We start from the raw sequence: 20706 nt of genomic DNA, 5'->3' as shown, positions 1-20706 counted from the left end.
ATTGTGCGCAATTGTATTATTGTAACAATGCGAAATACACTTGAACGTCTAGCTTGATAACAAAACTTCAACTCTGGCCACCCAAGCAAGGTCTAACTAGGCTACCTGGTCAACTTCAATGTGCAAAACTCTCTAGGCCAGTGCACACTAGTTGTGTATATTGTGCGCAATTGTATTATTGTAACAATGCGAAATACACTTGAACGTCACATTAAAACCCTTCATGGAACAAAATCCTACAAATACAATACACAAACTGGAAATGTTCATTGTACAGACGACCTGCCATTATTTACTTCCGTAGGTAGTGTCCCCCTGCTACGTCAACCTCACTGGCAACGCCTTAAAAGCTCTGCGCATGCTCATTGTGTCGTTGATGTTTTGAGTACATGTATGTGTGTCTGCGTGTGTATCCTCTCCCAACCAAGTTTTCTACAATTAAGAATCTTGTCCTCTATCCCCGGAATGGCAACAGCTGCCCCGAACCCAGAGGACTCGACCCGTGGTGGTGGAAGCGGTGGGTCCAGTTCGGCTAGCTCGCTCGCAGGGGATGGGGACACGGAAGAGGCCGAGGATTTCACGTCGTCCTCCCACTGCTCGGAGCTGTCTCGGCGGCAGAACGAGCAAAGGAAGCAAGGGCTTTTCTGTGATGTGACATTGGCATTTAGCAGTGGTGCAGCAACAGCTCAAAGCTTTGAGCTGGCTGCCCACCGTTCTGTTTTAGCCGCTGCGACCGACTACTTCACGCCGCTGCTGAGTGGGCAGTTTTCTGAGTCGGTGTCTGGTCGTGTGGAGATGAAAGAATGGAGTTCAGAAAACGGGCCGGACCCTGAGACAGTTGAGAGTGTAATTCAGTACATGTATACGGGCGAGATCCGAGTCAGCACCTGCAATGTGCACGAAGTGTTGGAGCTTGCAGACAGGTAGGCTAACCCTCATCACTGACAGCTGACTGACAGCCTTTCAGAGCAAAGCTAGTTGTCTGCCCGCGTAGCCTGCTGCTGGTGTTAGCGCGCGCTAGCTGCAGTGTTTTGGTAGAGCTTTGCTAATCCCTGCGCTCAAATGTGTTAGCCTACCAACCCTGAAATAAATAAACAACCCAAGTTTTCAACCATGTTCAACCGTTATTGTTAAAATGTATTATTCCAGTTACAATGTATCCTTCCCTGGCACAGGTTAGCTTAGGTGGTGGGCTACCTGGCCATGTAGCGTGTTGTGATGAGGGCAACTGTCTGCTCTCAGATAAATGTCAGATTTTGCGTTCTTTAGGTAGCTTTCATTGAATGGTGAAACAAATAGCAATTCAAAGAAGACAAGCACATTTGGCAATCCCAGATGTTCCATTTTTGTTTTGATTTTTGGCACAGGCTCTGGGTTTGTGTCCCTAAATTGTTGACTTATTTACTCATCCCCCCTTGTATTGTTTGCTGTAGCCTATTGCTGATACAAGTAAGAGTCCCCAAATATGTATCCCAAATATGTCTTTATCTTTAGCCTGTTTGTTCTGTTTGACTCACTGATCTCACTTGACTGACCACCTGACTGATTCATTTGCTGACCATCTAACCCAGGGGTCAGGAACCTATGGCTCTAGAGCCACATGTCGCTCTTTTGGGAACTATGGCTCTTACTAATCTAGGGTTGCCAACCATCCCTTGGATATGGAATTGTCATGTATTTATAAATACAAGTACAGGTTCCATATTGAGTTGAAACGGGACAAGTGAGGTTAAAAGGTGTTAAAATGCAGGAAATTACATCTAAGAAATACAAAATTCTCCCAGACCCTTGCCATAATGAAGTTGACAGTTGGCAACCCTATACTTACCTGTTATCAATAAAAGCAATAACTTCACAGTACACTCTAAAATTGTTGGGCTTAATTGAAATACATGCTTTATTCAGTGTTTTTAAAAAATGGTATGGCTCTCATGAAAATGTATTGTCAAAAATTTGGCGTTTATGGCTCTCTCCACCAAAAAGGTTCCTGACCCCTGATCTAACCTCTCTTGCCACCTGACCTTTCACCCCCACCCCCACCCCTTCTCTTGATTTGACAAAACCACAGGTTCCTCCTGGTGCAGCTGAAGGACTTCTGCGGCGAGTTCCTGAAGCGCAAGCTGAGCCTGGCCAACTGCGTGGCGGTGCACAGCCTGGCGCACATGTACACGCTGGACCAGCTGGCGCTGCGCGCCGCCGACATGATCCGCCGCAACTTCCACAAGGTCATCCAGGACGAGGAGTTCCTCACGCTGCCCTTCCACCTGGTGCGCGACTGGCTCTCGGACGCCGAGATCACCGTGGACTCGGAGGAGGCGCTCTTCGAGGCCGTGGTCAAGTGGGTGCAGCGGAACCCCCTGGAGCGCGAGCGCTACTTCGAGGAGCTGTTCCGCCTCCTGCGGCTGCCGCAGATCAAGCCCACGTACCTGACGCGCGCGGTGAAGAACGAGCGGCTGGTGGCGGCCAGCGAGCCGTGCCTGCGGCTGGTGGCCGAGGCCGTGGAGGGCCACGCCATCCGCTTCGAGAGCCTCAAGTCGGCCGACGTGGAGCTGTGGTCGTCCTACGCCGCCGCCTTCCAGCCGCGCTTCGGCCAGAACATGGACGTCATCATGGTGGTGGGCGGCGTGTCGGAAGGCGGCGACTACCTCAGCGAGTGCGTGGGCTACTTCATCTACGAGGACCGCTGGGTCAACCTGCCGCACATACACAACCACCTGGACGGGCACGCCATCGCCGCCACGGACGCGCACGTGTACGTGGCCGGCTCCATGGAGCCCGGCTTCGCCAAGACGGTGGAGCGCTACAACCCCAACCGCAACACCTGGGAGCAGGTGAGCAACCTGACCACGCGCAAGCACTCCTTCGGCCTGACCTGCGTCAAGAACATCCTGTACGGCATCGGCGGCCACGGCAACTTCATCCCGGGCTTCAAGGACGTCAGCGTGTACGAGCCCGAGCAGGACCGCTGGCACAACCTGGAGTCGGCGCCCAAGATCCTGCGCGACGTGAAGGCCGTGAGCGTGGAGGACCGCTACGTGTACGTGACGGCGCGCACGCCCGTGGACACGGACAACGAGGACGGGCTGAAGACGGTGACCACGCGCTACGACACGGAGACGCGCCAGTGGCAGGACGTGGACTCGCTGCCGCTCATCGACAACTACTGCCTCTTCCAGATGGCCGTGGCCTCCACCAACTTCTACCACACGGCCTCCTGCTGCCCCAAGAGCTACTCGAGCGTGCGCGACGAGTCGGCGCGGCAGAAGATCAGCGGCCGCGTCTCAGACGAGATCCTGGAGAGCCTGCCGCCCGAGGTCATCGGCGTGGAGGGCGCCGCCATCTGCCACTTCCACCAGGACGTCTTCGTCATCGGCGGCTGGAAGAACAGCGACGACGTGGACAAGCAGTACCGCAAGGAGGCCTACCGCTACTGTGCCGAGCGCAAACGCTGGATGCTGCTGCCGCCCATGCCCCAGCCCCGCTGCCGCGCCACCGCCTGCCACGTGCGCATCCCCTACCGCTTCCTCTACGGCTGCCAGCGCTACCCCATGCCCCAGAACCTGGCGCGCCAACGCGACCGCATGCAGCAGATGCAGCAGCTGCACCGACGCACGCTCACCCTGCGCCGGCAGCTGCAGTCGCAGATCGAGTGCTGAGCGGGGCCGAGAGAGAGAGAGAGAGAACGAACGACGTGATGTGATATGAAGCGGAGCGGACGTGAAGCAAAGGGGTGGCTTCTTTTTTCCCAGAGGGTGGCACGTGAAGGGCACTCTTCCCCTATCCCTCCCTTTCTTTCTTTCTTTCTTTCTTTCCTCCTTTCTCTTCCCTTCCATCCTTCAAGCCCTTGTCCACTTCCCCATCCTGTCTTCTCCTCTGTCCCCTCTCCTGCTCTCACGCGTCCTGAGTACACCTGTCCGTCGTCCCGCGCCCGCCGTAAGCACCAGTCTAGAAACGTAGGGAGTGTCCGTGTTGGCAAGGAAGTGTGTTTGTGTGGCCTTTTCAGGAGAAGGCACCAGGCTCCTTTCTCGCCGCTGCCATCTTGCTAGTCAAGTCCTTCCATCAACGTCATGAGGCATCAGCCATAACTCTTGTGCGGTCTAGCTCCCACTTCCATCCGCCTCCATTTCCTTTCTAGACCGTTACCAAGACGATCAGGCTCTCCGTTTAAAAGTGGTTTTGGTGTGAAGGGTGGCCTTGGAGTGTTTTCTTGTTGTTGTTGTTGAGGGGAATGTTGGATGACTGGTGGATATGGCTCAATCATTGGTGGTCATAACCATATTGCACTGCATCTATGAGATATTCTTAGTTTTTGAGAGTTACGAAGAGATGCCTTTCCTCCATTGGTTATAGGCCACTCGAAGAGGTAGTTAGTTAGCCAGAATGTATTGCGTCAATAGAATACCGAAACAAGAGACCAAATTATTGAAACCGCTTTTCTTTCCAAACCCATGCACTTGCGGTGTGTATTTTATGTGTATATAAAGAGAGAACAGAGTATATATATGAATATAAAATATACTTGTGTACTTGAGTATATCCTCTTTTTGGCCAAACAAATAATAGGAGCAGGATATATTATGCGATCACAAATCAGAGCCAGGAAGGTCTACGTGGCCTAGTCTTAATATTACAGGCCACCATTCATTCCAGTCCATTATATGTCTTAAAAGAAGACGCCGCTGTCAAATAGAAATGATGCCCGAACTGACATTCCAGCATGATACTGACCTTTGTATTGAGGTAAAATAGATTCAGGCCAGACGGCGTAAGCATTGCATAGCTGGCTTTTTCTGCACTGGTAAAAGCCATTTCTGAGACTTGCGCTTCTGGCTTTGCCATTCCTTTTGGCTGTGTGTTTAAGGTTGGAGTTCACAGGTTGCATCTAGGTAAATCGACAAGTTCCGGAAAGAACAGTGAAATTCTCTGAAGGTCAATGGCTCTTGCTCATTAAAATTGTATTTTTGTTTGTTTGTTTGTATTGTTTTCCTCCTATACATCCTCCAAAATATCATTCGGGTTATTGTAGCTTGCTATGTCTTTATCTTTATCACGACTCATCACCAGCACACTGGGTCCACATGAGTGGCGAGGAGACGAGAAGCTCATAAGATATTCATTAATACAACACTATTACACTAGCTGGATTGATATAGAGACGAGGAGAGGAGAGGTCTTTAGCTGCATCTCCTTGGTTACCTTGATTTTACATAAGCCTTCTGACATTTCTGTTCAGCCGCATTTCATTCCACTGTATGCTACGTTGTTGTTGTCTATGTTGTTGGTTTGTTGTTTTGTTTTTAGCATTATTCCTAAAGGCATATCCACTTGGTGCATAAATAATGTGGATGGATGAGCTAGGATGACTTATCTGGCCATCCTATATATGGTGCGCTTTTTTTGTCCTTTGCCCCAACATGCCCTTTAATCTTCTATCTCATCTCACTCCTCTTCCCCCTCTGCCTTCTGATTCAAAATAGGGTCTGCCGTTAACTGTCAGACTTTATTTGCCCCCGTCCTCCATATATGTGGCTGTAGCTGGCCGTTGTCTAAAGGGGGTAGAGGGATGGTGGGGAGTAAGATTATAAGAATGGTATAGGCAGTGGCAAAAGTGTAATATGTGTTTAAAAAAAAGTTTATTCATCTGCTAAGCAGTGCTCAGCAGAGCTTTAAAAGGTGATAAAGTGCACTTTACAGCACGGACGACTTTATTGTTTGCTTTTATTATTGACTATTTACTTTTTACCATGACTTTGTTCTATTTAAGAAAAAAATCGAGTACAGTCTTTATTTGAAAAGTTATGAATGTTGTAAGAGGCTAATCGTCACCTCTTGGTTTTCACCTCACTGGGGTGAAGGAGAGGAGGCCCAGTATCTTCTCTTGTCCACAGTAACCATGGATACGAATGGATGAATGATGTGATGTGATCAATATCAATGAGCACCTACTGTCTTTTTTTTTCGGCTCAGTTCCTTGAGTATTTGTGGACTCATTTTACCATTGAAATATCGTTCCAATTAAATCAAAATTCCAATCATTACAATTTAGTCCTTTTTTTAAAATAATAATTTCTCACTGCCTACATGTATTGCATTCCCTGTTCCCTCTCTCTTATCTATGCAGCCCTTTGCTGTCAAGCATATGTCATCTTTTTTTTTCTTTCACCCGATGTCTGCAATATGTGTGCCTGTATATTTGATGATAACGCACTTAATGACCATTGTATTCTGTGTAAAAGAAAACAAAACAAAACAGGAAAAACAGATTTAAGTTGCTGTGAGAGACTCATTGAAGAAAGTTGCTTTTGTTTTCCCCAACACTACAGAGTTTGGTTGCTACCATATGATATAGCTGGACTGAGGAGGAGCTGGACTGGGGAGACTTAATGTCTTAATGAATAGCGTGTTTGCAAAGTGACATTTTAGTTTTGTCCGAGATATCAATCAAAAACCCACAATGCTTTGCCAGGGGGAGGCGTCACGATGACTCTGATTGTACAAATTTGTATGAAAACATATTCTGACACCGTTCTGTCTTAAGTTAAGCCATGTTGCTATCTCTGAGCCGCAGCAGAGAGATCTAAAATGGTTTAGAGGTGGGAAATGCATGCTGAAGAGTTACTGAGCCTGCTGACAAAATCATGCAGAAAAGATCAGCCATTTCCGAGCTCTTTGCCGACTTGTATAGTAATTTTAAAAAAAGTGAGTCATGAGTATATTTTAGGCTTTGCATGTCGTGAACATTGTAATACTACAAATACAAACTGAAATGCTGAAAAAAATTAAATCATTTTTTTAATAGAGGTTTTTTTTTCCGTTCTCCATTTAGTGGTCACTGCTGTCTAAAGAATTCATGCAACAGACACTAAATCCATGTCCATACTTCAAACCAGCAAAAATGTGTAGAGGACGATCGCCTGTATCATCAGCCCCCACCCCTCTATACGAAGAAATAGAAAAATATGTGGATGCAATAAAAAAATAAATAGAACTTCTATTTGTCTGGTGTCTGCCTTTTGGTTTCTTTTGCCCCACCCTTAAGGCCATTGGGAAAGAGCAAGGAGGAGCAGTTTATTCATTAATGTTTAGTCATTAGTGATAGCTGGGAATAGTCTGGTGCCTGGTGGTGTGTGTAATTTAAAATGAGGTGATATTGGGTTTAGGCTCGGGCCTGCCTTAGGCAGTTAGCACGCTGTTGGAGGTGGAGAGTTTGAGCTCCTCTCTTGGAGTCAGCATGGCGTCACGAGGGGCTGCGTAGTCTGCCACGTTGGGCAGACCTGGCACCACGCAGCAGCTCAAGGCACTGCGGAAAATGCCCATGTCGTGAGCATCATACCTGTGAACCAAATCATGAAAAATTAGAAATCATAAAGACTTATTTTATGTATTTTCATACAGCAGGCTTGTCCAAATGTACATAGTTGATTTAATATGTATCCTCATAGTGGAGTACATGAATAAATTGTATGATCAGTCACTTTGAATGTTGTGTCATTGGTGCTTGAAATGTACCATTCATCTGTCTTCTCGTCGTAACACTCCACGTTAAATGTGGTGGTGAATCCATTGAAGCCTCCCACAACAAACAGCAAGTCATCCACAACCTGGGAGGGAAGGAGAGGAGAGGGGAGACGATTAGAGGCACATCACAATGTTCTGAAGGTAGAACGTCAAGGAACAGCAGTCAAGGCTGGAATGGCCACCTGGCATAGCGGGCATTTCCCGATGGGCCCCTATTTTCAGAAATTGTTTAAAAAAACAAAACAACAAAAAAAACACCTTTTTATATTTCTGAGAGTAGGGGCTCACGAGGGTGCTGGGCTTACCGGTGAGTCTGCACCGTTAATTATGAGTGGCTCCTTTAAGCCAAGAATGCCCGAGCCTTATTTCTCCCCCAGTCCAGCCCTGGTTGTGGTTGACAAGTTGCCACAGTGACTGATAATAAACAGGATAAGTGGAAGTGTATAGAAGGTTTACCTCAATGCCAAAATTGCTGCGTGGGTTGAACATGGTCGGCACAGCTCGCCACGTGTTGGACTGCGGGTTGTAGGCCTCTGCATTCCTCAGACGGTTGGCACCATCGAAACCTCCAACCTGAAGAAGCCCAAAGAAGAGATGTTTAAATACATAGTTACGACTATAGTATGAATTACCTCTCCATCGTTGGGAGATGTGACTTTCGCAAGTGAATGAATGGATGGAAATTGTTAGTTTGATGGGGACGGTGAATATTGATGAACATTTGTAGTTGAAATACATCAATTAAAATATGCCAGAATTAACAAATAGCTACTACTATCTCTAGTCCCTAACACAAATACACTGACACAAAACAAAGAATACAAAACCCTCATACAAAATGAAATAAAATAAGATAATACAAAATAATGACAAAGAAAATAGACATTCACCTTTTTCAGAATTTACATCTTAATGATAGACATATTTTGCAGTTAGTGACTGTACCGCTTGTTATAGGAGCAACTGTTTTAAGTGGGTTTTGAACGTGTTTTTTATGTAGAACACTCTTGTGTTGAGACATGGGTAAAGTATTCCAGAATATGACCCATCATCTATTATTGACAGACAGTTCTGCCCAAAAGAGGTACATCTTAATGGTATCATGCAGTCCCCTCTTGCAGAAGGCCGTGTGCTACCTCCACTGCCTTTGGGAATATGCAGTGGAGGGGGTGCAAGGTTGTGTAGTACTTTCTACACAAAACAGGCATATTTGAAGACTTTTAAGTGTAGGCTTGCTTGTTACCTCTTACAATACAATATTTTTTTTTTACAGTGATTGCATAAATATATTGATATCCCCAATTCTGAAATGTTTGTGTGAGAATGAAAGTCTGTGTTTTTCAGGGAGCTATCGAACCAGAAACTGCTCACATTTTCTGATGATAAACAAGAGCAATTTACAGAAGATTTGGAGTATGTAACCTCCACAAAGCCAAGCGTTGATTCAGTCTGCAGGATCCATAAACCATCTGTGAGACAAAAGCCCACCCTATGACTGTGCATTTCTGAAGGGGCACCTACCGCGTACACATGGTCCCCATATGCGATGACTCCCACCCCACTGCGCTGACTCCTCATGGGGGCAATAAGGCTCCACTGGTTGGTCTCAGGGTTGTAGCACTCCGCCGTGAACAGGCACTCGTTGCCATTGAAGCCGCCACAGATGTACACCTATCTCAACCAATCAATCAATCAATCAATCAATCAATCAATCAATCAATCAATCAATCAATCAATCGATCAACCAATTAATTAATCAATGGGGTCACAGAATCACAAACATGCATATGACATCGATTGTAAAGTTTTGGTCTGACGGGCCTACCCAGTGTGAGAGGAAAAGATTGATTACTTTATGAATGACAATTTCTCTGTATTGAGATATAGGGTATGTACAGTATATTGTTTATTGGTAACTTGTAGGCCTAGATTGTATTCATATTTATAAGTAGACTTTTATTAATGACTGATGAATAAATGCATTTAATACTAACAGAGGTGCAGAAACAAATAGATGACAGTATGTCTGCATCGGCGATTAAGAGGCAGCCATCTAATTACATTATATCAACAATATATTGGCTTGAAAGACACAAAACAAAGAAAGAAGAGAGCCATCAGAGATGGAAGCCAGAGATAGCCCGTGCTAGATGCACATGATGTGTGTATGGCACCACCCACAGGTGACCCAAAACACTGCAGGCAGACACACAGACAGTCAGAGAGATGGGGTAATTGCAAAACTTGGCCCAACCCCTTCTGGGGGCGCAGGTAATAAAGAAAACAAACAAGAATGAATGAATGAATAAATGAATGAATAAATGAATATTAGGCTTTGACCTACCTTGTCGTGCAGCGTGGTGGCGCTGGCGTCGCTCCTCTGCTCGTGCATGGTGGCTATGAGGGTCCACTGGTTGGTCTCGGGCTCATAGCGCTCGGCCGTGTTGAGGCGCATGTAGCCGTCGAAGCCGCCCATGGCGTAGATGCAGCCGTCCAGCACGCCCACGCTCACGTAGCAGCGCCGCGAGTGCATGGGCGCCACTTGGTGCCAGGTGCGCGTCATGGGGTTGAACTTGCGCACGCTGTTGAAGTAGTCCACGCTGTCGAACCCGCCCACGCAATAAACGAAGCCGTTGAGGTAGGCCGCGCCATGGTAGGCCCTGGGGCTCTCCTCCTCACGGGTCACATTCACCCAGCGGTCCGCCCGGGCGTCGTAGGCCTCGATGCCATTGGTGGGACTACCGCCGCTCCAGCCGCCAATGGCCAACAGAATGGCGTAGGGTAGACGGGGGCGGGTCAGGGGATTGGTGAAGTCGTTGGAGGGGCCGTTCATGTTCAGGTCGTACATGGCCTTCAGGGCGTTGATAATGACGGGCTTGCACTCCTCGTTGTCCTTCACGATGGTGTTGTTCTTCACGTTGTTCATGAAGTAGTCTGCTGTCATCAGGGCTAGGCGGATCTGGAGGCAGACACAAATGGAGAGAAAAGGCAAAGATGAGAAGACAAGGAAGGGGTTTTACAGATGGCATGCAGGGAGGAGGCTTTGCATCACCTGATCCAAGTTCTTTGCATTAATCTCTTTTCACATTCATGATTTTCATATGCCTTCTGATAGTAGGCCTACTTGACAGAAGCTTTCATCCAACGTGGTTTACACTTATTTTGGGAACATGGTACAGTCCTGGGTACAAAAGACTGTAGGTCACCTCGCTGTAAGGACTGTAGGCTCAAGAGCACTTCAGTCATGGAGGTGGGTGGGGTTGGTGCTGGACTACTGATTAGAAACTGGAACTCACAGGTCCCAAGACAAGCTCCCTAACCCAGGGCTGGACCCTGCCCCCCCCCACCCCCCCCCCTGTCCCCTGTCTCCCTGGGCCCAGGACAGCTGACCCCTTTGTTCTGTTGGCTTCCCAAGCCCTAACCATTAGGCCTACAGTAGTCTACATCTGCCTCAGGGGCCTTCTGTCTGAGGCCTTCTCCAGAGGTCAGCTTGATAAGGAACACCATGTGTCATCATCCACTCTCTCACCTTAGGCAGCAGCACCACGATGTGCCTCTTCCTCTGGTGGGGGTCGTGGGCGATCCAGCGCTGCACGGCCTCGTACACCACCTCCTCCTGCTTGACGTTGAGGTCGTCCTTGTCGATGATGCCGCACAGCTCGGCGAGCGAGAGCTCCAGGAACTCGTCCGAGATGCGCACCATGTCCTCGAAGTTGTGCAGGATGTAGAGGTAGGCGCGCTGGCGCAGCTCCACGCACGAGTAGAAGTCGGCGAACTTGCAGATGCCGATGCAGTTCTGCAGGCAGAGCTGAGCCTCCAGGAACTCGCAGCAGGCGCGCACGATGCCCATGATGGAGAACTGGTCGGCGGCCGCCAGCAGCTGCTGCACGTTCTCCGTGGTGACGGGCACCGTGCGGGTGTAGGCGTACTCCACGATGAGCCGCATCATGTCCGGCGAGACGCCAGGGATGCTGTAGACCCGCCGCTCGCTGTTGTTCCACTCGCTGGTGAACAAGGCTCTGTGGTGCAAGGGACAGAGGAACCGAACATGGACATTTTCATCAACATTGGGTCATCTTGTGGAAGAAGAAAGGGATCATTGTTCTGATTATTGAACACTCTTGCTGTTTGCAAATCATTCAATGGCCTACTTGTTGAAATGCCAACATTTGAGCAACAGTTTCTTTTAAAAGTGAACTGAGCAATGTGTGAGAAGTTATAAATAGTCCAATAGTCACTGCCTTCCTCTGCTGCCTGAGGTCATTTCCAATCAATCAAATGTGACATTTTTACAGCAAGTCTTATGAAATGTATGTATATGATTGCTCAAGAGCAGGGGTTCCCAAACTTTACCATGACAAGGACCTCCATATAGTATATCAGTACATTCCACTTACAGTAGATTCATCGTTTGTGCCACACTATTATTTTCTGTGCACCCCCTGTCACAAGTCGATAAGTGCACCAAGATTCACTTGCAGAGGGCCAACATTCATTAATTAGACCTAGTTGGGATGATTCATATTATTGTAAAATCAGAAGAGTTTTTGTACATTTTAATGTATTCATTCATTCATTCATTCATTCACTCATTCACTCATTAATTAATGAGTGAATGAATGAATGAATGAATGAATGAATGAATGAATGAATGAATGAATGAATGAATGAATGAATTCAAATGTACAAAAATACATTTCTGATTTTACAATAATATGAATCATCCCAACTAGGCCTAATTAATGAATGTTGGCCCTCTGCAGGTGAATCTCAGACATTGTTAGGAATTCACAATGAAGGCCCTTTGCCACTCACCTAAAGTAGGCACTGCAGCTGCACAGGATGTTCTTGTGAGCATTGAACTCAATCCCATTGACCTTGATGACCACATCACACAATTTGCCCTCCAGACGCAGTTCATTGAAAATGGTGCAGGCCATTGCACTCATTTTTCTCTCCATGAAGCAGCGCTGGAACTTCGGAGAAGGGGCTGGCTCCTCCAGTTCACTCATGTCTGCTCCTTGAGCTACACCACTCAAACGTGACTGAGAAGCAAAACCATATGTTGACAGTGTTGGATGTAAACTAGTTGTTGCTGACTAGTTCAGAGGTTAGGCTGAACTGAACTTACAGGTGTTCTAGTTTGGGGGGCATTCTAGAACATTTCATTATAGCATCAGTGCAATGGAATGCACCAAATGCATTAGCCATATTTGTAAGTGGCTGATGCATAACTACCAACAACAAGGTTACTTCATGTCACTTTCAACACTCTCAGTATTATTATTTTTTGCAGTTATTGTCTTACAAACACTTTATAATGCATACTGCTTGCATACAGACAAGAGCATAAACATGAAGAAACAATACATCATGGCCTGAGTGGTGTAGTTTATGATGTGCTTTGCTTATCTAAAAATTAAATAAGCATTAGCAATTAATAAAGTGCAGTGGATGAATCAATGGTGTGTTATAAACATGTAACAGCTGTGCTACCTACCCGGAATGATTGTTCTACATCCTTTGTACCACTGGGGACATATCCGGTTGTATCCCCGGTCCGACTGCAGCTCTTGCCAGTTGTCACAGTTCTGTGAATATGTGTTAAGTACACTCGGTTTCTGCCTTGCAAGCGCTAATACTGTAATTTTTACGTCCGAGTTGCACGTTTGATTTTCTTCTGCCCTTATATTGCAAGTAATCTGTCTACTGGTTTAAAATGGTATGTCTTTTTTTAAACGAGTGTCTGCTACTTTCATATTTGCGAAATCGCTAATCTTGTGTGTTGTGTGCAAAGCGACAGAATGATTGTTGTGTTTAGCTCTAGCAACCACGATTTTTCAAATATGTACGCCTTGTAAAAGATTCATACCGTTCTCCTTCATGAGTGTACTCATTTGTCATGTTACTTGTTTTGTCATCAGCTGAGGTGTTTTGGCTAGCTAATGCTAATCATCAATAAAGCTAAGGAACGTTCATGTTCCAGTTTGAAAGATACATTCCTCGCAGTAACATGGATATCATTTGACAGCTGCATATTCAGAAAACCTATCGTTGTTGTCAAAAGGTCTGGGTTTTCTTTGGATGTCCTGTTGAGGTTAAAATAAGTCAGCTACGTAACGGGACATGGTGACATAACAGCTGGGAAGTCAGTCGTGTTTGAAACAAAGCAAAAACATATCTGGACTTATGAATATGGAGCAAGCTTTTGGTAAATAAATGGTCACCATTGTATTACTGCACGAGTGCTCATACAGTGATACTCTTGATAAAGGACAGTGTGATTTCAGGGGGTTGTTATTTTCCCAGTTTTTGTTTTAGGAGCTGATTATCATGGTGCAAAACAAACCAACAGGCGAATCAATGTGACTTTCTGTCTTGGCAGATTTCAGAATTGTCGAAGTCATCCGTGCGAATCGGAGATCCTCAGAAAGTGGAGCAGATTCTAAACGCGATGAAACGGGATGGGCCCAACTCTGTCCAGGTACAACATCCATCGCTGTTGCAACTTGCAGGAGCAAAGAATTCATGTCCAATATGTACACGTTTTTTCTAGCAGTTGTTCCCTTTTTTTTTTTTTTTACCTTGACCTGACTAAAAATGGAGTTGGTCTGTGCAAATGCCCTGACCCCCATTCTTGTTTTCTAGGTTATCTCAGACTTTGATATGACCCTCACCAGATTTGCTTTTAATGGAAGGCGCTGTCCTACTTGCCACAGTGAGTCATAAAAATGTAGAAGCCCTTGGTTGATCAAGCGTGTGTGTGTCTGTGTGTGTGTACATGTGCGTGTGCATGTTTTTTCTTTTGAAGAAGTATAAGTTTGGTTGGATATTTTGCTCCTACTTAACTATTCTACTACCGGTAATTAAGTTTCCCAGTTTGCCCTGTAGGAAATTATCTAAATGTCTCCAACTGAACCAAATGTCTTATTCTCGTAGATATCCTGGATAATAGTAAATTGATCAGTGAAGATTGCAAAGAGCAGGTAAGAACTCATTATCACTTTCTGTTCATTAGTGTCATCTCTGTCTATTGCCAATTCTTCTTTTACTCAGTAATCATGGTTACAAAAGCAACTCTTAGGAATGTTGTGGGAACTGGTTGTCTTGACCTCTGTGTCCTGTCTTCAGCTGAAGGAGTTATTGAACACGTACTACCCCATTGAGATAGACTCAACCCGCACAGTGGAAGACAAACTGCCTCTCATGGTAGAATGGTGAGTCTTTGTGCTGGTGGACATCGGTTATATTCACAATTTGAAAGGAAATGTTGGGAGTTCTGATAAATTAATTCATGTGCAACTTCCAAAATCCCAGAATCGATGCGTTACGTATGTCAACGGGAAATCCTTACGGACATTAATGATGTGTGTTGTGTTTGGACACAGGTGGACCAAAGCCCACACACTTCTGGTGCAGCAGAAGATCAAGAAAGACCTTTTGGCCATAGTAGTGAGGGAGTCTGACGCCATGCTGAGGTGAGCACATACTGAGGTTAAAACACTTGTCTAAGTAGTAGTTCAGATACACCGCGCTCTTCCGTGTCGTTCCAGTTGAATAACTTGGAAGGTGAGAAAGTGGATCATACTCGGGTTCTTCTTTTCTACTTTTTATTTTTTAGTATTTAGTATTTATCTCTCAGGGGACACTGACGAAGGCAACAGCCGAAACGTTTGTCTACACTTCTGCTGCTATGTAAATAATAAAAAATTAAAACAAGAAAAGAAGATCCCGAGTGCGATCCACTTTCTCACCTTCCAAGTTAAAACAGTTGTCTAACCATGAGAGTAAAGTATACGTAGAAATTCAGAGATGCATATCCAGGGTTCCAATTCAATGAACCAGCTGATGTTGCTTATTGCTTTTTTTTTTTTTCTTCAACTGCTTTCACTCAAAAACGATCACACACAAGCTAACATCTCTGTGCTATCTAATGTCATAATTGTGCACTGGGTCCATCGTTAACGGCTCACACTCCACATGCAATCCCGTCCAAAACATTTTCAAAGGAGTTTAAGAGGCTGAAAGAAGGCTAAACGTTTGCCCTGTACCATCCTTATCAAACAGTGCATTAGAGAATCGATGCAGCCCATATGAACATTTTTCGTGATTTTTCCTACCGTCAACTTTCATCCTGTTGTTCATCTCATGTTGTTCTCTACTCTGTTCTTCTTTCTACAGGGAGGGGTACCAGTTCTTCTTTGATCATCTGAACGAGCAGAACATCCCTCTGCTCATCTTCTCAGCCGGCATAGGAGACGTTTTGGAGGAGGTGATCAAACAGGCAGAAGTCTTCCACCCCAACGTCAAAGTGTTCTCAAACTACATGGACTTTGATGACACTGTGAGTGTGTTTTTTGTTCACTATGTATAACAATTTATTGTAGGTTAAATTTTCTTTCTCTGGGGTTTGTGATATACTCTGTCAAAATAAGTCTGTAGGAATATAGATCACAAGAAAGATGTTCAAAAAATGTTTTTGATTCATGGAACAAAATGTCCTCAAAAGGATGATAATGTCTCGTCATTGCCAAGATTAAAAAAACAAAACAAAAAACAAAAAAAAAACCTGTAGCCTGGAATTTAATTGCACCATTAAATTAAGACCAACGGGTTCTACATTTTAAAGTGCATCATATTGTCTATTCTCTGTTGCCCCAATCTCTATATGTTTTTAAATGTTGTCACATTTACCATCTCAGTTCCAGCATTTTATATTGGGACCCCAAAAAATCCACAAAGGGCTGATCAATCTTAACTCCATCTGCATGGCTCCTGCTCTCTTCCACCAGGGTACGCTGCGAGCCTTCAAAGGTGAGCTGATCCACACCTACAATAAGCGTGAGGGAGCTCTGCTGAACACGGGCCACTTCCAGGAGCTTCACGAGCGCCACAACGTGCTGCTCTTCGGGGACTCCATAGGGGACCTGACCATGGCCGACGGGGTGCAGAACATGGAGAACATCCTCAAGATCGGATATCTCAACGACAAGGTGGTGGAGTAGTGCATGCACAGACACATGCACGCACACGCTCGCACACACAGACTCTCTCTCTCTCACACACACACACACAAATTTGCTTGAGGTTTAGTTTTTTTTTTTTTTGTTTCAATCCAGGGGCCTCATTTATCATCAGTTCGTAGAATGTCTTCTAAATTGTGTCTTAGGAGTGAAATTTAGAATGTTCGCAAGTACAGAAAAATCGTGATTTATCAAACGTGCGTTGGCTGCTCCTACGCACAAGTCTGCATGATAAATCCTACACCTTCCAAATCACTGTGCACGCGCGCATTCGGGGTAATTAGCATCCCGAAACGCCTCCAAGTAACCATATATGGTATTAAAATATATTCAAATGCCATGTTAATTCGAAGGCGCCACCCTGTTCGGATACACATGAACACACACGGACACACGCGCCAGTCGAAGCGCTGGCGGGAAGTGCGGAGATAGAACCATTTCTGTGGCAGAAGTGGAGGTGCTCTCGACAGGAGGAGGACCGTACTTCAAAATAAGTAAAATAAGGAGACACACATGAACGAAAACACTGTAAAATAGCACACTGTCATACTACATTGTCATTCAAAGCAAACTGTAGCTTGCACGGTCAATATTATTCGCAATTTCGTGTTTCTTCCACTCACACGCATGGTCTGAGGTGTGCGTAGATTTAGGCACATTTCTACGTTCAAGTACATGTTCATAAATCCCACACTTTGCTCAGGAATGATCGCACGCACACTTTACGCACAGGTATGTGCCTAAGAACGCTTGATAACTGAGGCCCCAGATCTGAAAATGTGCAAAAGGTACTCAACATACTATGCATGCACACAGACACACATACACACATGCGTTTCTGTTTCTAATTGTAAAACAAATTGTAAACAAAGTAAATAGGTTGAACTTAGATTTTTTTTTTTACTTTATTGCCCATATCAAACTTCCAGGCAATACAAACACACACATTCAATGCAACCCCCCCCTATAAATAGTATACAATATCACTTGGTTATACATGGTCATTTTAGATTCATGATACAAAACTTCAACATCACAAAGGTTTTAGTCTAATTTCAGTCCCAGGATGACTGGGGTCCATCTTCTTATGAATAGTGGTAGTTTGAACTGTAAAATAGCTGTCATATTTTCCATTGTTTTTATCTGTTTAATCTTCTGTAACCATTGAGCTTTTGCGGGTGTACATGTCTGCATCAAATTAACAGTTATCATTTTCTTCGCTGTCATTAACAGAATATGTAACATGTAGCACTGGTCCTTGGAAAGCAAGTACTTAGAATTTTTTGACCAGTGTACAAGTCAACTCTTGAAGTGAATTCTCGCTGTTGCCATGGCATTCTGCGTAGGTGGACGAGCGGATGCAGTCGTACCTGAGCTCCTATGACATCGTGCTGGTGAAAGACGAGACCATGGAGGTGCCCAACGCCATCCTGCGCCACGTCACCAGCACCCAGTGAACCCTCGACCTCACCCTCACCACCCCCCACCTCAACTGAACCTTTCCACTCACTCACTCACTCGCACCAGCCGACCTTCAACCCATGACCTCTCTGCCTGCACACCGCAGAAAGCTTTCAATGAAGGCCCTCTGCCCCGAAACCATCCCCCTTCCCCTCATCCTTACGTGTGTCACTGACAGGTAGAACCCTAAAACCAAGTGAAAAAGAAATAAAGTTTGCGACACTGCTTGTCTAGAATTATTTAATGGAGCGCAACGTTTCGACCTTCAGGTCTTCATCAGGCACTTTGTCGCGGACTTTATTTCTTTTTCACTTGGATTTACTCTCATTGTCCTGCACCTGGCCCATCAGGTGGGATGTGCACACATCTACTCCTCTGAACTAGAACCCTAAAACCCCCACACTCACTCACTCGTCCCGCTCCAGTCCTAAGCATCCCCAGCTCCAGTCCACTCCTCCCAGGCAGAGTGCTGTCCTGTCCACCCCCCTCCCTGGAGAGTTGGTGGTGGTGGTGGTGGTGCTGTGGCGGAGCCTGAACACCGTGTCTGTGTGCTAGTCCTCCTATGCTCCGTATGGTGGGTGGGTGTGTCTGCAGTGCAGTATGTGCCATTCTGCTGGCTCATCTGCTGGTGCTGTTGCAGGGCACACGTTTCCCCTCCCTTTCTGTAGCTACACTCGTCAGTGTCGTGCGCAGACTGCTTCTTTAAGTCCGTTACAGCTTTAGTGTCTCACACACACTTATTAACGCACACTCATACGTGGACACACACACACTTATTAACGCACACTCATACGTGGACACACACACACTTATTAACGCACACTCATACGTGGACACACACACACACACACACACACACACACACACACACACACACACACACACACACACACACACACACACACACACACACACACACACACACACACACACACACACAAACTCTCATTTAGATAAGCTCACAAATCCCACGCACAAGGGCATTTGATATAGCGAGCATCTTTTTTGTTTTGAAAATGCACAAGACATTACGGGTGTGTGTCCACAGCAGGACATCATTAAGCCTACGGAACAAAGCCCATCATCATTGGTCATTTGTTTTAACACGTCTGCTAATCTGTAATGACTGGAGAGAGAATAGTGAAAAGGTCTCAGTACTTTGGCTCCTGAAAGGGTTTTGTATAGCAAATCACAGTTCAGGATACTGTGTATTGAAAAGGGAATCATTTTGAAAGTGTGTTGCATCCATTTGTACTTTTTTTTAACATTGTATTTGGTTCATCAATGGGTTTTGATTGTTTTTTTTTTGCATGTTTTATCTGTTTTTCACCCCCAAATTCTGTGATACTGTCAAGGTGATGCGTTTAAGATTGGTCCAGGGCTTACAGGTGTAATGGTTTGTCATTTGCTCTCATCTAAGCTATTTATGTCCCATCAATGTGCCGGTGGCCATTAAGCTGAAGTCTGAAGTAGACTGTTAAAAAAGACAGTTGAACGTCTGATTTATATAATATTACAAAACCAGCTACCTTTCTCATTTTTTTTCTTTGATTGTATGTTTACTTTCATTGTTTACATTAATTGGTACACAGATGCAAGCAGAAGTGGGAAATGACAGAGTGAGTCCAGCCCAGTCCAGTCCAGCAAAGTATTATTATCTCTTGAGCTACATACAGTAACTGGTTTGAATCAGTAATGTCATACAGTGTGGACTGTAGATTGTGGAGCTATGGAACTTTGTGCTGTGAATGTTGATGAGTGCCCCCCACTCATTGCCTTCCTTCTCCTCCATGCAGCCAGCATGCAATCACTTCCAAGCCCCAGCAGGCCATTTTCTAAGCAGCTGATGTACTGCATTTGCATAATCCTTTAACCGACTCCTGTTTGACAAAACAAGCCCCTTCCCCCTTTCATTGTTTAGATTTTGTAGTTATGATGTCTCTTAATAACCGTACTGTGAATAAACGGTACATGCACCTTTACGTACAGATGTGATGAGAGACAATTGGAAGAACTGTTACTGAATGTACAGTATTCTACAAGCAGCGAGTGCTTGGTTTTCTTATTCTTTAAATCTTCTGTCAAAGACCATCACTGACCATTGTTAGTCTTTCCCTAACCCTGGTCGCAATGCCATCAGAGCTCAGTGTTTAAAAGATGTTTTTTATGTGACTCATTTGGATATTTGTATTTTGATGGCAAAACACAAGTATGACCAAAATTCAACGTCATTTGATAACTTGCAAGGCTTGCAAAATGGCAGACAGAAGCAGTGCTAACCCAGTGCTCTGTCTCCAAAAGTTTATTTTCTCACCCTTTGATTAGTTGTGTAGAAGTTTATTTGTAGACTTTGTTTGAGACATGTGAACGATTTCTGTTTAAAATTTATTTTTAACATTGTCTTGCCCATCCAGCATGCTTGTGAGACATATACCACCATAATGTTGTTGTGGCAGTTGTGACATTCATGGTGCAAGCTGCGATAATACAGAGAAGGAAACGTAAGTAATAATAATAATTAAAAAGATGTTTTTATGAAAACAAAGTGTGTTATGATGCTATTTTTGTTGTGTGAACTCCAAGAGGTGTCAGAACTCAAGGCAGGAAAAGACTAGACAATTCTGTGTCATCTCTTGTTTTGTGCCAGTCTCCCCTCCCCTCTGTACTTACAGTTTTTCTCGATTGCCTCCACACAAGTACTGGT

The 20706-nt window shown here is 45.2% G+C and overlaps 3 protein-coding genes across 6 annotated transcripts; 2 read left to right on the top strand and 1 right to left on the bottom strand.

Moving 5' to 3' along the window:
• Positions 1 to 384: 384 nt before the first annotated feature.
• Positions 385 to 6988, top strand: klhl11 (kelch-like family member 11). Its single transcript, XM_063184892.1, has 2 exons — positions 385 to 923; positions 2069 to 6988. Exons 1-2 carry the CDS (start codon positions 394 to 396, stop codon positions 3654 to 3656), a joined length of 2118 nt encoding a protein of 705 aa, XP_063040962.1. The 5' UTR covers positions 385 to 393; the 3' UTR covers positions 3657 to 6988.
• Positions 6775 to 13495, bottom strand: LOC134435856 (kelch-like protein 10). Its single transcript, XM_063184902.1, has 9 exons — positions 13391 to 13495; positions 13019 to 13109; positions 12334 to 12563; positions 11048 to 11537; positions 9863 to 10477; positions 9040 to 9189; positions 7975 to 8091; positions 7510 to 7601; positions 6775 to 7333 (listed from the first exon to the last, which is right to left on the bottom strand). Exons 1-9 carry the CDS (start codon positions 13420 to 13422, stop codon positions 7174 to 7176), a joined length of 1977 nt encoding a protein of 658 aa, XP_063040972.1. The 5' UTR covers positions 13423 to 13495; the 3' UTR covers positions 6775 to 7173.
• Positions 12719 to 20653, top strand: LOC134435886 (cytosolic 5'-nucleotidase 3-like). 4 transcript variants are annotated; one of them, XM_063184946.1, is made up of 9 exons: positions 12719 to 12766; positions 13904 to 14002; positions 14167 to 14236; positions 14458 to 14504; positions 14650 to 14735; positions 14907 to 14996; positions 15700 to 15862; positions 16311 to 16511; positions 17888 to 20653. In XM_063184946.1, exons 2-9 carry the CDS (start codon positions 13973 to 13975, stop codon positions 17996 to 17998), a joined length of 798 nt encoding a protein of 265 aa, XP_063041016.1. In that variant the 5' UTR covers positions 12719 to 12766; positions 13904 to 13972; the 3' UTR covers positions 17999 to 20653. The 4 variants fall into 4 exon arrangements, with proteins under 4 accessions (XP_063041016.1, XP_063040999.1, XP_063041011.1 ...); XM_063184929.1 differs by lacking the exon at positions 12719 to 12766 and adding an exon at positions 13025 to 13240; XM_063184941.1 differs by lacking the exon at positions 12719 to 12766 and adding an exon at positions 13517 to 13585.
• The last annotated feature ends 53 nt before the right edge of the window (positions 20654 to 20706 follow it).

This window comes from Engraulis encrasicolus, chromosome 2, assembly GCF_034702125.1.
Source record: "Engraulis encrasicolus isolate BLACKSEA-1 chromosome 2, IST_EnEncr_1.0, whole genome shotgun sequence".
NCBI classification, from domain to species: Eukaryota; Metazoa; Chordata; class Actinopteri; order Clupeiformes; family Engraulidae; genus Engraulis; species Engraulis encrasicolus.
This window is presented reverse-complemented; position numbering and strand designations above follow the sequence as displayed.

Excerpts from the sequence above, each read along its gene's own strand:
- klhl11 (XM_063184892.1), top strand. The coding sequence starts at position 394 with ATGTGTGTCTGCGTGTGTATCCTCTCCCAACCAAGTTTTCTACAATTA. Across the intron at positions 924-2,068 it reads GTGTTGGAGCTTGCAGACAG|GTTCCTCCTGGTGCAGCTGA; the intron begins GTAGGCTAACCC and ends ACAAAACCACAG.
- LOC134435886 (XM_063184929.1), top strand. Across the intron at positions 14,003-14,166 it reads ATGGGCCCAACTCTGTCCAG|GTTATCTCAGACTTTGATAT; the intron begins GTACAACATCCA and ends CTTGTTTTCTAG. Across the intron at positions 14,736-14,906 it reads CTGCCTCTCATGGTAGAATG|GTGGACCAAAGCCCACACAC; the intron begins GTGAGTCTTTGT and ends GTTTGGACACAG.
- LOC134435856 (XM_063184902.1), bottom strand. The coding sequence starts at position 13,422 with ATGACAAATGAGTACACTCATGAAGGAGAACG. Across the intron at positions 10,478-11,047 it reads TCGTGGTGCTGCTGCCTAAG|ATCCGCCTAGCCCTGATGAC; the intron begins GTGAGAGAGTGG and ends GTCTGCCTCCAG. Across the intron at positions 9,190-9,862 it reads CCACCACGCTGCACGACAAG|GTGTACATCTGTGGCGGCTT; the intron begins GTAGGTCAAAGC and ends TGGTTGAGATAG.